At 34.6% G+C, this 14,591-nt stretch overlaps 1 protein-coding gene and 1 non-coding gene across 2 annotated transcripts in view; both read right to left on the reverse strand.

The window, feature by feature from the left end:
* Positions 1–1,248: 1,248 nt before the first annotated feature.
* Positions 1,249–14,591, reverse strand: part of LOC106661261 (nephrin-like) — a 52,535-nt gene continuing 39,192 nt past the window's right edge. The window contains exons 3-14 of the mRNA XM_014384546.2: positions 10,631–10,839; positions 8,503–8,616; positions 8,236–8,439; positions 5,375–5,526; positions 5,158–5,302; positions 4,953–5,083; positions 4,720–4,879; positions 4,369–4,662; positions 3,952–4,248; positions 3,663–3,884; positions 2,004–2,089; positions 1,249–1,943 (exon numbers count right to left, since the gene is read on the reverse strand). Of these exons, the coding sequence (XP_014240032.1) occupies positions 1,797–1,943; positions 2,004–2,089; positions 3,663–3,884; positions 3,952–4,248; positions 4,369–4,662; positions 4,720–4,879; positions 4,953–5,083; positions 5,158–5,302; positions 5,375–5,526; positions 8,236–8,439; positions 8,503–8,616; positions 10,631–10,839 (2,161 nt within the window). The 3' untranslated portion in view covers positions 1,249–1,796. The remainder of the gene's footprint in view (positions 1,944–2,003; positions 2,090–3,662; positions 3,885–3,951; positions 4,249–4,368; positions 4,663–4,719; positions 4,880–4,952; positions 5,084–5,157; positions 5,303–5,374; positions 5,527–8,235; positions 8,440–8,502; positions 8,617–10,630; positions 10,840–14,591) is intronic.
* On the reverse strand, positions 11,160–11,233 carry Trnan-auu. Its single transcript has one exon. It is a non-coding gene; the product is annotated as a tRNA-Asn (tRNA).

Here is a 14,591-nt window from a genome sequence, read left to right on the forward strand (position 1 = left end):
ACACACAGTCACACAAAACCAACAAAAAACAGTTAATACAAAGTATTAAATAGTTTGTAACTCACGCATGCATAACACACACGCGTATACATACACATAAATGGTATTTTATTACATTATAATGAAAAAGCTGTGTAAATTTCTTCCAGGTTAGTTAATGAATGTTATTAAAAAATGCTGTGTTAAATTATCAAATACAGTATGGACAGCACTTATTTTTTTTTGGCAATATATTAGAAAAATATGGGCTCTAATTGAACCCTCATTTACGTACGTTCATACATTTCACATTCATTACATAATACTGGAACTCAAATATTGAAATAAAATGTAAATATTTTAAAATAATCAGTCTGAATGTCATAGATTTGAATTTTTTTTTTTACATAAATTACATAAAGGGGTAGCGAGTATATTTCTAAAAAAACAATAATATACGTTAGGAACAAAATAATGAAAGATATAAATTTATAAATTAAATCTCAAAACTAATAGAAGTAAAACGCTAAGACCATTGATGAAAATTTTAAAAATTAATTATTGAACCCTTGTTTTACCGTTACATACAGTATGATGCCATCATAACACCAGTATTTAACATTTTCTTCTTAATAATAATAATAAAATATTGATTGCATTTATATCAAACCGTAAAAAAAATTAATCTAATTTCACCATGTAATTAACCCAACTAAAAACAACTAAAAATAAAACTAGCAGTTTATGACTTTCCATTTAAGACTTTATATTGTACAAAATATATATTTTTTTAAATAAATAAATGCAGCATTAAATATTATCTGAAAGTGGCATGGAGATTATTTAGATGGGCAAATAAAATTAATGAGGACGTTATTAAAAATATAGTTGGATATATTCTCAGTATGTAAAGTAGGTTTGCTCAGTTCCCTCGAGGTAGGGCTGCTGGATTCGAACCTGAGACATTTTCTTTGTGTATGTAAAGTAGTTTGATGCTTCTAAGCCGTTGTGGCCACTGACATATTTTTGGCTATCCAAAAATTGTCCCTCAAAAAATTCTAAATATTAATATTGCTTACTATTTAATTACACAATACGCATTAACGTTATACTATTTATAATAATAGCCAATCAAACATTTAGAAAGTAAAATAAAATATTTGATTGTTTTCCAATTTATTATTATTATTATTTCTCAATTGAAAATATAATATTTCATTTCTCTATTTGTTACACACTGTGAATTCAATTTTTTTCCATCAGTGTTTTTATTTCTTATGAAAATATATCAATTTTAATGTTAAAAACTTACATTATTAATTTGAAATACCTCACATTAATGATGGTAAAGTAGAAAATAGATTAAAACACACAAAAGTTAACAAGGGTAAGTGCTTGTTGAGCAATTTTAATAATTTGATAGCACACTTTCAGTTCTCTTAAATATTAAATACTGCATTAGAAATTGTAATTCTTATAAACAATCTAAAAACAGGATTTTTACCTTTAATGGCAGCACAACAATAATTACTTTATACATTATAGTTAGTTAAACAAGTCCTATACAAATATCTCACTCTGGTAACATTAAAACACATAACATTTATAAAATGCAGAGAACAAAACAACATCAACAATGAAAGACTATTTCATCTTCCTTTGAAATATATTTAAAAAAAAAATTGAAGCAATGTTTCATACATTGATTTTATTTTTAACTCCACTTAATACTGCATAATTTAAGATTTTTGTTTGTTCATATATAAATGTTTATTAACTGAAAACAAATGACACATGACATTTTTATGGCTATGTAATTATACAGTAGTGTGATGAGGAAAATAGTTCATTTGATGAACGGGCTGTATCTGGGCATAAACTGATTGTTCACAAGGAGCAAGAAGCTCAGAATAAACTGTGCAAGATCCTGCCAAATTGAGTTCAGCATACGTGACTTCGCCCTTCTGAAATGATGAATTCACATTAAACATTTCACGCCTAAATTTTTCTAACAAATTGTTTACCATTGTTCGAATATGATTATCTATGTTTGAAGAATACAATGCTGTATTGTACTTCTGTAGGGTTTTGTCACTTGGTTCTTGAAACTCTGTAATATAAACACAAATAATTTAATCTATTTAATCTAAAATAAATCTTTTATAATTAAATACAAATATTAATATATAGTTTGTTTGTTTAGGATAATTTTGGTCTGCTTATCCTTGCTATTTTGCTCTTTCAGACTTGTTTCCACTTCTCACTGCCCTCCATGCTCAGGTTATTTTAACTTTTCAACAAATACATCACTTAACCTTATCGGGACTTGGACGAGTTATCTTGTTCGGGCTTGGAAGCTTGCCAAGCCATGTAATGAGTTATTTTGTTCTTGTGTGTTTTTGCATTTTAAGAGCTCTAGCTGGACACTCACAGCATCTATGGTGATGAGGTTGCATCCTGACATCACCCACACTTTTCCTTTCCCATCCTCATCATCATCGAACCACTCTTTTCTACCTATTCTGTTCACAGTCTTTTAGAAAATTTGACACAATCGTTATTCTAGAAAACCATTTGGCCACAATATTGTCTCATTGGAAATGTTCAACTGTCACCTCTGCCCTTTCCAACCCTCTACTTCCTACCATTAATCTATTGTCTTTCTGAGTTTTTCGCCTCTTTTCTGCCATGTCCCTACGTTGTTTATGTAGTCCTTATTTATATAATATATTTTTCTTAAACTCTGTTCTCAGGTACAGAGTTGAGCTAAATAGATCAGTAATAATTTGTTTTTTGGTTATTATGTTTAAATGTAATGAAAACTTTTGTGAAAATTAAATTGTCAATTAAATACAACTTTGTTTGTTTTTCTCCATTTGCTTACTTCTGTTGAAAACTATAATATCTAAGGAATGTACTGTCAAATTTTGAACGGAACTGGTGCACCTCAAAAAGAGTAAGAGTGATTCGATGCCCGAAACAAAATAAATCGGGCTGGGGGAGAATAGACGTAGGGGAAGGTGTTTCAGCATTTAAAATCAGTCCCAAAAAGGTTAACATGGCAAGAGGCTGAAATTTATCTGACATGACAAAAAAAAGGATAGGAAGACCATGGAAACAGCCAAAATCATCATTCTGCAGACTTCAAGGAGAAAATCTAACAGAATGTAAGCTATCAGTTTGTAGAATAAAACCAATTTAAGAGCACGAGAGATCATTAAATTGTCAATACAACACATGGCCCATTTACTATCAAATTAAAATTTTAGATTCCATTTTAATTCAATTTCATTAACCTTAAGGCTAGTACACACTCGTAGAGAAAATCTTGCAACTTGTAACTAGACAAAGTTCTGCAATTGTCTATAGACAATCGGGAACAAATTGCTGGTTCTGGAACTTTCTGTAGACAAAAGTCGCAATCTATGGATTTTTCTTTTCTCATCAACAATTATAACTGCATAAGCAGCAGTAGTGTTTCACGTAGATACCAGTCTCACTTTTGTCATTATCTCGAAAACAAACTGTGGTGTGCACATTTCAACATGTGACAAAGTTTGGGATTTATTGGAGACTGTCTACAGACAGTCACACAAGTTTGTCTATGAGTGTGTACAAGCCTTTCAAAGTACAAATGGATAAGATATCAAAGAAATGAAAGTGATAAACATCATTTGTATTACCTGAATTTAAAGGAATGACATCTGGATTATTTTCTAAACTATCTGTACTATGGTTGAGAGACTGGTCTTTGTTCTCACTAAATTTTTCTGTATCTGTCTTGTTCCTTTTTTTCTCACGACATCTTAGGATAAGTACAATGCATGTGGCAATAATTACCAGGAGAGCAACAATGCCAGAAAGCAACCCGATCAGAGGGTAAAGATGTAACATTGTCGGGTTAGCTGAAAATCGAAGAGATTAATTTTTCATTCTGAAAATATATAATTTTATGTACATAACAACACCTACATGTTCGTTTCTGAGGAGATTTTAAAGTGTAAGTGCGAATAATTGTATAATCGCTTCGACCTTTTGCGTTGACTGCATAAGCAGCTACTTGAAATTCCAATCCTGGTGGCAGTCCGACAACGGTCAAGGTGGGAGTGGTAGATGAAACATTTGCCATTAAGATTTGTTTTGACGATTCGTACACTTCCATGGCAAAATGTTGAGGCAAACCTCCATCAAAGCCCTCCGAACATTCTATCCCTAGTGATAGTTCGGTTTGATTGATCAACGAACAGTTAATTAAAGAATCTGGGCGCCCTGCAAATTTAACCAAATGTTTAATCATTCTTTTCATTTTTCATTCATTTAATTATTCTTACTGATGTAATAGAACTAAAAAATATTGTCTGAAATTAAAAAAAAAAATGCCAGACCAACCTGCTGGTATTATGTGATAAGCACAAGGGTGTCTCATTGTACCCAGTTGATTTTTAGCCCAACAAAGCAACGTTCCAAAATCATGTTCAGTAGATGGTGAAAATGAGGCTACACTGTGATTCGGTTCGCTTGTATAGTGGCTGTTTGGAATCTCTATACTTTCTCCAGTGTGATTGAATTTCCATATGTACGATGTCGCAGGAGGATTAGATTCTATTTCACAAGGTATTCTCACTAATTCGCCTCTTCCAACTCCAATTACATTGCCCTGACCCGGACGACAAACTGGAACAACTGAGTAAAGAGAATTATGTAGCATCATTTTTTTCGCATTTCAAGATTGAAGCTTACATTTCACATCAAGGTATAAAGCGTTACTTTCGCCATCTCCTTCTTGATTACTCGCAACGCAAGTATATTGTCCGGCTTTAGCTCGACTTACACTTTGAAGTACGAGACTCTGGTTTGCTAAGATTGTTCCACCACTTGGGTTGTTCCCTACGACCTTGCCCTGAAATTTAAATACAATCAGTTTTACTCCTGTACAAAATTGCTTTATAAAACTGTTTATTCTCAAACTTTACATTATGTCTCCAGCTCACTTTGTAAACCCATGGGTTGGCCTTTACATTACACTCAAAGTAAACATCTACGCCTTCTCGTATCCAACTTCCATTGATATTGCTACCTAATTCTAGGCTGACTACAGGAACATCTTAAATTTTCCGTAAGACAAAATAAGTTAATATTACAAAAATGGGAACAAATTAAAAGAAAGTTAATGCATACGATAAATATTGAGTTTCCATCCATCTTCCAGCTCTGAATCTGGAATTAGAGTATTGATAGCTCTACAAGATAAATAAGTCCCGCTATCTTCTATAGTTGGCACAAATATCAGCGTACTCACAGTCCTATTTCCGTCTGTGCTTGTCTGAATAATAGTTTAAAAATTATTAGAACAATAAAATTAAAGTTTAGTTTAGAAAATGGAAAAATAATCTACCACGTCTCTAGAATTTCTTAACTGTACACTTCCCTTCCACCACGTTATTAAAGGAGGTGGTCGGGCACCTACCACTTCACAAGATATTTCATAGGTAGTGCCCATGCTTAACGGTTTATTTTCACCGAGCATCCTCACCCAGAGAGGTTTCACTGGAAACAATGTCAAAATGTTAATGCAATCAAATAATCTTAAAAATAAGAAAAGGAAAGTTCAAAATTACACTCCACAAGTGTTTGATTGATAATATTACAACTGAAAATAAACAAAATACAACAGCAGTAGCTGGGATTTACTAGAAAATTTGTGCATAAAGTGTTTCTTAATCATAACTAGTCATTTAACATCCTTTTACTCAATTACAGTTTTAAAATATTAATAATAAATTGGCTGTTAATAATGAAGTCAAACAATTCGTAACTGTGAGACAAGCCAAAAATGGACCGTTGGCTCACTAATCTGGTGGACCAAAGCTGAGCAAAAACAAGCTACCCAAGCAGTAGGCAGCATACAAAGGCAGGCAAACCTATGTATCACAGGGGCAATGAAAACAACCACCTCCATTGCACTACAAACACTGCTAAACCATTAGAAATATTCATACAAGGAGAAGCAAGGACAAGCTCATTTAGGCTCTAGAAACAATAAAATTAGATGGGAACTAAACACTTCAGGCATACAGCAATAATTAATAAAATCAGACACCTAATATTAGAAGTGGGAACTGACTACATGATTCCAGAAACACTCTTTACAACATCCTATAAAGTCTCAACAGACTACAAAGGAGAAGAAAATTCATGAGGAATTAGATGGCTCCAAAATTTCATTTGTTTACTGAATCAGGATTTTTCTGTACACACCCAAAATATAAGTAATCCAACTCATTAGGGAAGTACACATCTGTCTTTGAAGCTGAAATACATGCCATCGATTCTTGTGCTTTTGAACAACTAAAAACTGGGTTAAACTGGGGAAGCACAACAACCTGCTGATATTTTGTGTACCAGGACATAAAGGAATTTTGGGGACACACTGGCCAGAGGAGGCATATAGGCCCTAAACCTATTCTTGTGATAACAAAAACAAGCATATCAGTTAAACATAAGGTCTTAGGTGAATAGAATGGTCTTTAGTTTCCAGTGCAAGCCGAGGTGGTAAACTTGATCGAAGGCTTGCCTAACATCAAAGATATCACCCAAGCAGCATTTCTTTCGTTCAAGGGATGATGCGATGATGTCTACCACCCTGTAACACCGATGAATGGTAGTGACAATGCCAAAAGTTAAATTAATACAAATTTAAACTGATAATCACAATCTTGTAGAATTTAAAAGTTTTACCTCTCTGAAAGAGGTCGTAATAGAAGATTCAATTCTAAACTCATTGTGAGTTATGAGATTTCTTGTCTGAAGGTGATATACTAGTTTTTTGATCATCCTGGTTTGCCTACATTCACAGGTTGGGTATATAAAACATGTTTTTCTACATTTTGCCATCCTCAGTGGTAGAATATTTGTAAAATGGTGAATATAGAATAAAACTAACACAGAGGTGTAGATGGCACAATGTTGAAAGAGTTTAACAAACAAAAACACTGGGGATGGCAGACCAGGATGATGTCCGGGAATGATCAATTAAATTGTATCGAGTTCCCCGAGTGCTTAACTAGTGCCCAGACCTGGAAGAATTCCAGGCGGTGACCCACCTAAAATATGTAACTGATTTTAGTCACCATGTTTTAATTTTTTTTTCGAACTAAAACTTGCATGTTAATTTCTGCCAATATCCATTAGATTATGCTGATATGTGATTGCTGTGGCTGAGTGTTATTTGCCAGCTAGCAGTTCCAGGTTGAAACCCACATATCATTTTAGTTGATCATAATATTGAATTGAATATTGAATATTGTAATTTGGTTTGAACCCCCCCCCCTGCACGACAACCGTTAGGTTGATGGACGTATATGACAGGAAGTATTTTATAACAAATGACATTTCCTTCAACAAGGCAAATAAATGACTAGTTTCACAATAATGCAGCAGGTCTGACACAGTTTCCTCTTCTTATTGGAAACTGAAGTCAGGAGAAGTCGCTAGCAGGAGGTAGTGAAATTCTTGCAAATATGATTTTATTTTACTGTGGATTCATTTTTTTAAGGTATGATGTACGTATTTAGGATAGGTTTTAAGGTTATTTAAGGTTAAGGTTTTAAGGTAGGTTTACGGTAACAAGAAGGGCTGAGGGACTGTCCTTATCTGATATATATTAAACAAACCAAAGATGGTAGAGCCATTTGGTACAGTTTGGCTGTCCAAATAGATAAAAACTTAATACTAATCCAATGTACCTCATTCACACAGTATTCATTTGCATTGCCTCTGCTTGACAGCAGAATGCCAGCTTCTTGAGGTTTTAAAACGATCCGTGAACCACTTGGGTTTCCTTGGTTCTTTCCTTAATACAATTATTATTTTTTGGTTTTTTTACCAGGGTGCTACAAGCAATTTTTTCTCTCATAAATCTTGTATTATAACAACAGTAGAGTGGAGAAGTATAATCCATTGAAACCACTTGGAAGGGTCAGACAAAGTTGAGTTTTGCTCTCATTTTGTAATCAATGGATTACTTCTTCACACTCCACACTTTACTATTGTTATAATACAAAATTTATGAAGACATATAAGTTGCTTTTAGCATCCCGGTACTGTTGTAACATAAAAATAAAGTAAGGAAGGACATTCACATCATGATTTACATTTGATCTAAATGAAAATAAATTTAAAAAGACAATGATTGAACCAAAATTGGTTAAATGCAACCTACAATTGTTAATAAGGAATGTATTTGATGTCACTTACGATTCATGTCAAGAGTAACAGCACTTGTTAAAGGTGAAATATGCTTGTTATTGGATGACTGACATGTAAAAACTGCGTGTAAATGCCGTCTTTCGATCTGATCAACTCGAAGCACATTACGCACGGTTTTTTCCGTTATATCATCATACGAATCATCGAGTAGAGCGTTTTCTTGCCACCAAGTCACAGTAGGAAGTGGACGACCTGAAAATACATTAAAAATGTTGAGCAAAGTTTAGCGAGGAAAACTTCAATTCAGTTTATTACCTCCGATTGACAAACAAGTAACATACACAGTCGATCCTTCATTATAAGGTCCTAGAATATAGTGTGGAATGTGTTCACCGTTGTCATACAGAATGGTCAGCTTTTCAGGTGGGACTGAAAAAAAAAGCCTTAGATAACAAATGTATTAAATTATTTGTTGGTTAATGCCAGAAAACATTTCCATGTGGTTTTTGTTCTTTTAATAAAAAAGTAAATAAATTACTTATTTTCATTTATTTGGATATTTCGGGAATTTATACTTTATCATCAGGAACTATAATTTGTTTTTTTTTTTGTTATAATTTTTATATATTTTAGCTGATAAATTTTATATCAGGATTTTTATCTTTTTATTTATATTTTTTTAAAGATGTAAGTATAAGATATCAGACATAAGTATAAAAAATGATAGATGATGATGATGGGTGTAAATTCGCGAAACGTTCAAATAAATGAAAATAAGTAATGTATTGTATATTAATCCATTTATGTTTAGTGGTCTAATTGCCTAAATTATTTATTTCAATTAATTATTCTTTTTATGTAAGATCTTGGTTGAGATGAAAAAGTTAGTGCCACGAGTGGGATTCGAACACAAGACCTTCAGCTAAATACGCTGCTGCTCTAACTGCTTGAGCTATCGTGACTCCACTTGGACAGGTCATGGGTTCAAATCCTGCTCGTGACACTAAGTTTTTCATCTCAACCAAGATCTTACATAAAAAGAATAATTAATGGAAAAAAGTATTGTATTTTATTTTAAATTTTTTTTAGAAATGATAAAGGTTGGGTTGGGTGAGTACGTTGTTTAATATTTTTCAAAAAGTCGAATCTTACAGTTTAAATGTTCTGTATAATTTTTGGCTGTATAATTTATGTAATTCATTATTTAAAATGGTTTTATGGCATTTACGTTGTAAGAGAGTTGAAGAGTGTTTTATGTTTAATTTAGCAAGAACGAATTTTGAGGTTAGGTTTAATTTCAAGCATTGGGAATTGTACCTTATTGTTCTGTTGATTTTTGAGCATGAGTCTTAATTTATAATAAATTTCCCAAAGTTCTTGTTTATTTGCTGATTTTAAGTAAGTGGAGGTAGTGTTGTTAATTATATTGCAAATTAATAGAAATGATAATGGTTAGGTGAATATGTAAGAAAAAAAAAACTAGGAAAATTTTCTTACAACAACCTTCTTCTTAACAAATTTAAATAAAACGGATTAGTATTAAATATTCCAGGTTTTCAATAGAACAACTTTAAATTATTTGTAATACAGACATATGCATATATAGTTTCTTAATATGATTAATATGGATATAAAAAATCACGGATAAATCACATTTGAAAGAAAGAAAAACACTCAGTTCCTTCGACAAAATTAAAAAAAAAATCTTCTTCGTAGACTTTGAAACTATTTTGAATTAATTATTCTTTTTATGCAAAGGCACTTACTTTTTCATCTCAACCAAGACTTTACTTAAAAAGAATAATTAATTGAAATAAGCAATTTGTACTATTAGACCACTAAACATAAATAGATTACTATTTATAATGATTTACATAGTTAGTAAATATAAACATCTACTTGGAATATAACAAATTATGGCTTCAACCATTATTAATTTATGAGTTTTCCTTAGTATAGTAGACAAAACCTCCACATTCAACATTACAATTATATTTCATCCTTCTATTCAATTTTTATTAGTTTATTTGAAAAATTTCTTTTTGCTAGGCCTCATTTTGAAGGTGTTTTTTTTTACTAAATAAAAATCATGATTTCACAACATTTAGACAATCCTGTGCTATGTTCCAGATATGGCACAGGATTACCAAAACTGTACAACTTTTTATAAAAAATCACCTTAAAAATAAGGTCTACCAAAAATAAATTTTTCATCTTTAAAAAGAAAAATGACAGCATTAAAGAAGAAAAGATGAATAATTTATTTGTTGTTTAAACAAAATTTGAAGCAACAAAATTAAGAGTATCTGGTTTCATAGAAATCATTAAACAATTAAAATGTAAACATCATTATCTTTCGAAGGCTGATCTGATTTATATTAACTGATTAAATAATTTTAGAAAAAATGGTTTTGAACCGATATGAAAGAAGCTTAGGACTTACGTATGACTGTCAAAATGACTTTAGTATTACGTGTCGGTGATTTCCTGAAGTCAACTCTACACCTGTAAACGCCAGAATCTGAATCTTTTACATTCTCTATAGTGAGCCTTGCAGGGTCGACTGTTGACTGAAAAAACGCCCTGCCACCCAACGCTTTGTCTTCGGACCAGTGTCTTCCTCCCTCTATCGACATGTTTCGGGCGTCAACACTGAAACACAAATGTAAACTTATGAGCTATTTTGTTATTGAACTTTTAATTCAGTTACAATTGGTATGCATGTATAATCAACCCAGACATATAAAATACACTCAGGAAAAAAACGAATTTTGTTGTTTATTTCAAACTGTATCATATATTAATATATATCATTATATTAATTACAACATACTTATTCTGGAGGGAAAAATGAAAGAGAGGATAGATTTAAAGATATTTTATCTTGTACTGGCCATAACCGTGAAAAACTCTTTATACTTTCAATTAATTATTCTTTGTATGTAAGGTCTTGGTTGAAATGAAACAGTTAGCGTCACGAGCGGGATTCGAACCCACGACCTTCGGCTCAATACGCCGATGCTCTAACCACTTGAGCAATCGTGACTTTATACTATACAATTCAAACAAACAAGAACATAACATTATAGGGGAATCGGTAGCCTCCGGCCAGAAGAGTCCTCACTAAAAAGAGTGGGCCACATACAACTCTGAGAACAAAATCATTCACCGAGTATGAGGGGCTCGAGTCCCCGCATCTACTCCATTCCGAAATTAGACTGCCCTTCCGTTTCACCATGTCCAATTTTTATTCAATTTTGGGAACCACTGAACCAGCGGTCCGGCCGCGGTCGGAAGGAATTTGGGGACGTGGTGATTGACCCACCGCCATCAGAGGGTGAGAACTAGTTGATTTGCACTCTGCTAAAATTCAGCAGTTCGGCCGCGGTCGGAAGGAATTTGAGGACGTGGTGATTGACCAACCGCCATCAGAGGGTGAGAACTAGCTGATTTACACTCTGCTAAAATTCAGCAGTTCGGCCGCGGTCGGAAGGAATTTGAAGACGTGGCGATTGACCAACCGCCATCAGAGGGTGAGAACTAGCTGATTTACACTCTGCTAAAATTCAGCAGTTCGGCCGCGGTCGGAAGGAATTTGAGGACGTGGCGATTGCCTCTTCAACCTCCAGGCGCTCCAATGCTATCATCGTAGTCTGCAACATTTGGCAGCATCCTTCCCTTCTTCCACTCGGAGATCCGCCAAAACCTCTTCTATCTTCCCGGGTTGTTTTATCACGGCAGGAGTATTGGCCCAGATGGCCTTAGGGATTTCGATTCGCCGCTGAATAAGTTGGTTGGTGGAGCCCACCGACAAGGGAGGTAACCATCATTCGTCAGTCCACATTAAACACCCTTCCTTGTAGTTGTCCTCTCTCTGATAGTACGTTCTCGGTGGTGGTTCCGCTTCGATAGTATGTAGAACCACGCCTCCTCGCTCTAGTCCTACACTTCCGCTGCTTGGTAGAAGAGAAGTCCTCCGTGCCAGTGCCGCTCGCCATCCTCAAACCTGTGAGCAGTCTCAGAGATTGTACGCACAATGCACCCGAACTCAGACTAGGAGTGAAGACTAGGCCGTTAGGGGCGAATCCCACCTCGAACTACCGTATCAATCCTCATGTATGGTGGTATGTAAATTTCTCAAGTCTCAATTTTTTCTACTTCGTAGGGGGTAGGGGAACCGGGTTCGCGGAACTTCTCCCCCTCTTCTTGGTGCTGGGGTAGCTTCATCTAGGACCTTTTCTGCCCCAACGACCCCAACTGCTGGCAACGACGAACCCCTCTCTGTCTGGAGATTATACTCTCTGGCGCTTCCTGATAGGATCAGGTGGCTCTGAGTCGTCCTAGCTGTCGCTAGCCTTGAAAGGGAAAATAACATCCTCATAGCACCCGTTCTCTTGGTCAACGCCTATGGCAGGGCACCCCAAACTGAGGTCCGCCGTCCCTGACTTGGTGGTACGCGGTGAATTTCAAGAAAAAATAATAAACGTAATTTATAAACGTAGAAACGTACAAACGTAGAATGAATAAATAAAATTAAAAAACTAATAACAAACGAAAGTTTTTATTTTACAGCAGCAGTCATTATGCTCTCCACAGATATGCTTTAGCTATTAAACAAATGCCAGCTTCTTTTAAGAATGTTTTGGATGAGTCGGTTCAAATTATTAATTATATAAAGTTCCGGCCATTGAAGATAAGACTTTTCACGCCTTCATCAGTCCCTGCTTCTCTATACAGGAATGACATGACGTCTCTCGATTACAGGAATTATGTTCTGAAGTCTTACCTTGTTAATCGACCACAATGTCAAATTGGACGGCGTTTTCAGTGATGAAAAATGGACATGTTACTGTCGTATTTATCAGATATTTCCATGAAAATGAATGAGATGAGTCTTTTTATTCAAGGGAAGAGTATCACAGCTTTCGATGCTAATGACAGATAGCGTCTTCAAAAGAAAATCCCAGTTTAAGGTTTAATCTGTTGAGAAGGAAGAGGTGGAGCACTACTTCCCAAGAGCTCAATATAAAATGCTGCAAGACCATGAATGGATGGTCAAACCATTTTCAGTTTCGACAAAGCCAGCCAGTCTACCTTCAAGCGAATATGAATTTTGATAGTTTGACTCCCACTGGAAAACAAAAAAATTCAACCGCTTGTTCAAAAAGCGAAACGTGTTTTTCTTCCATTTGCCGCAACTTGCCTATGCGAATCCAGATTTTCTATATTCAGCCATTATAACTAAATACCGAAACTGTTTAGATGTTGAACCGGACATCCGCCTTCACTGTCCAAAATTAAAACCAAAATATCCAAATTGTGCAGGCTAAAACAACCTCACTCCTCCCATTAGTCATTAATGTTCAAATTATTACTTTTGAAATTGGCTCGAGTTTTATATAGCTATTGATTCCGTTCTGTCCAATTTGATTTTTGTATTCCGGATTTTGTATGTAAAGTTACATATGTCAATTAAATGTTTGTTTTCATAGTGCTATCTCCCTCCTTTACCTAATTAGGAATGGACTGACTAATTTGTTAAACTTTAATTTACTATATACTATAAGTATCTAATTTTAAATACTTGAATGAGAGTAGTTCGCCCTAGATTTTGTTCTGTGAAAGGGGTTCGCTGGCTAAAAAGTTTGAGAAGCTCTGCTTTATGGGATTCATGTAAGGAGAACGTGTTGGTCAATTTATTGAGCTAATCTCAAAATCGTCCAAGTAATAGGCAACTACTTGAGCTACTTATCGTCGAGCATTATCATGAATGGGGCTACTGTTCTAGAAGGACTTCCTCAAGGTACCTTAGTGCAGTACCATTACGTAGGATAATCATTTTGGTAGGGCATGGACGTTAATTCCGCCCCATAGCTGATTGTCTTTGGAAAGGTACTATCGCAGGGCACATGAAGCAAAGCGTTCACCACACATGGTCCCGGCCATGATTGGCACTAATCAAACCGGCACCTGTCAAGCAGGACTTGGGCTTTGTGACGGATGCTTCATCATATCGTAGGCCAAATCATCTACCCAGGCGAGATCTCGATTTGAAACCACGTTCTTGTCAAATTTATTGTTTCATCAAAGAAAACATTATAAAAAAAACATTAACTCGTTTCACAAGCTGAAAAGAATGAAAGGATGAGTGGTTAAGCGTGTATGGACACGTTGATTCGATACCTGAATCATATAAACATCGCATATAGGGAGTCCTTTCAGACATTAGATAAAATATTATCCTTAATTTGAGCAAATGTATTTATTAGCGTGAACGTTGGAATGTGTTTGAGTATTTGTGATGCACTAACGAGTACCCACAGAAACACCAAAATAGTCTAGGTAATTATGTTTGCAGTGTGAAGAGAACAGACTCCTATTTTTCTAGCGTCCAAGCGATATGC

This window comes from Cimex lectularius, unplaced genomic scaffold (assembly GCF_000648675.2).
Source record: "Cimex lectularius strain Harlan isolate CLEC.00 unplaced genomic scaffold, Clec_2.1 scaffold75, whole genome shotgun sequence".
Lineage (NCBI taxonomy): Eukaryota > Metazoa > Arthropoda > Insecta > Hemiptera > Cimicidae > Cimex > Cimex lectularius.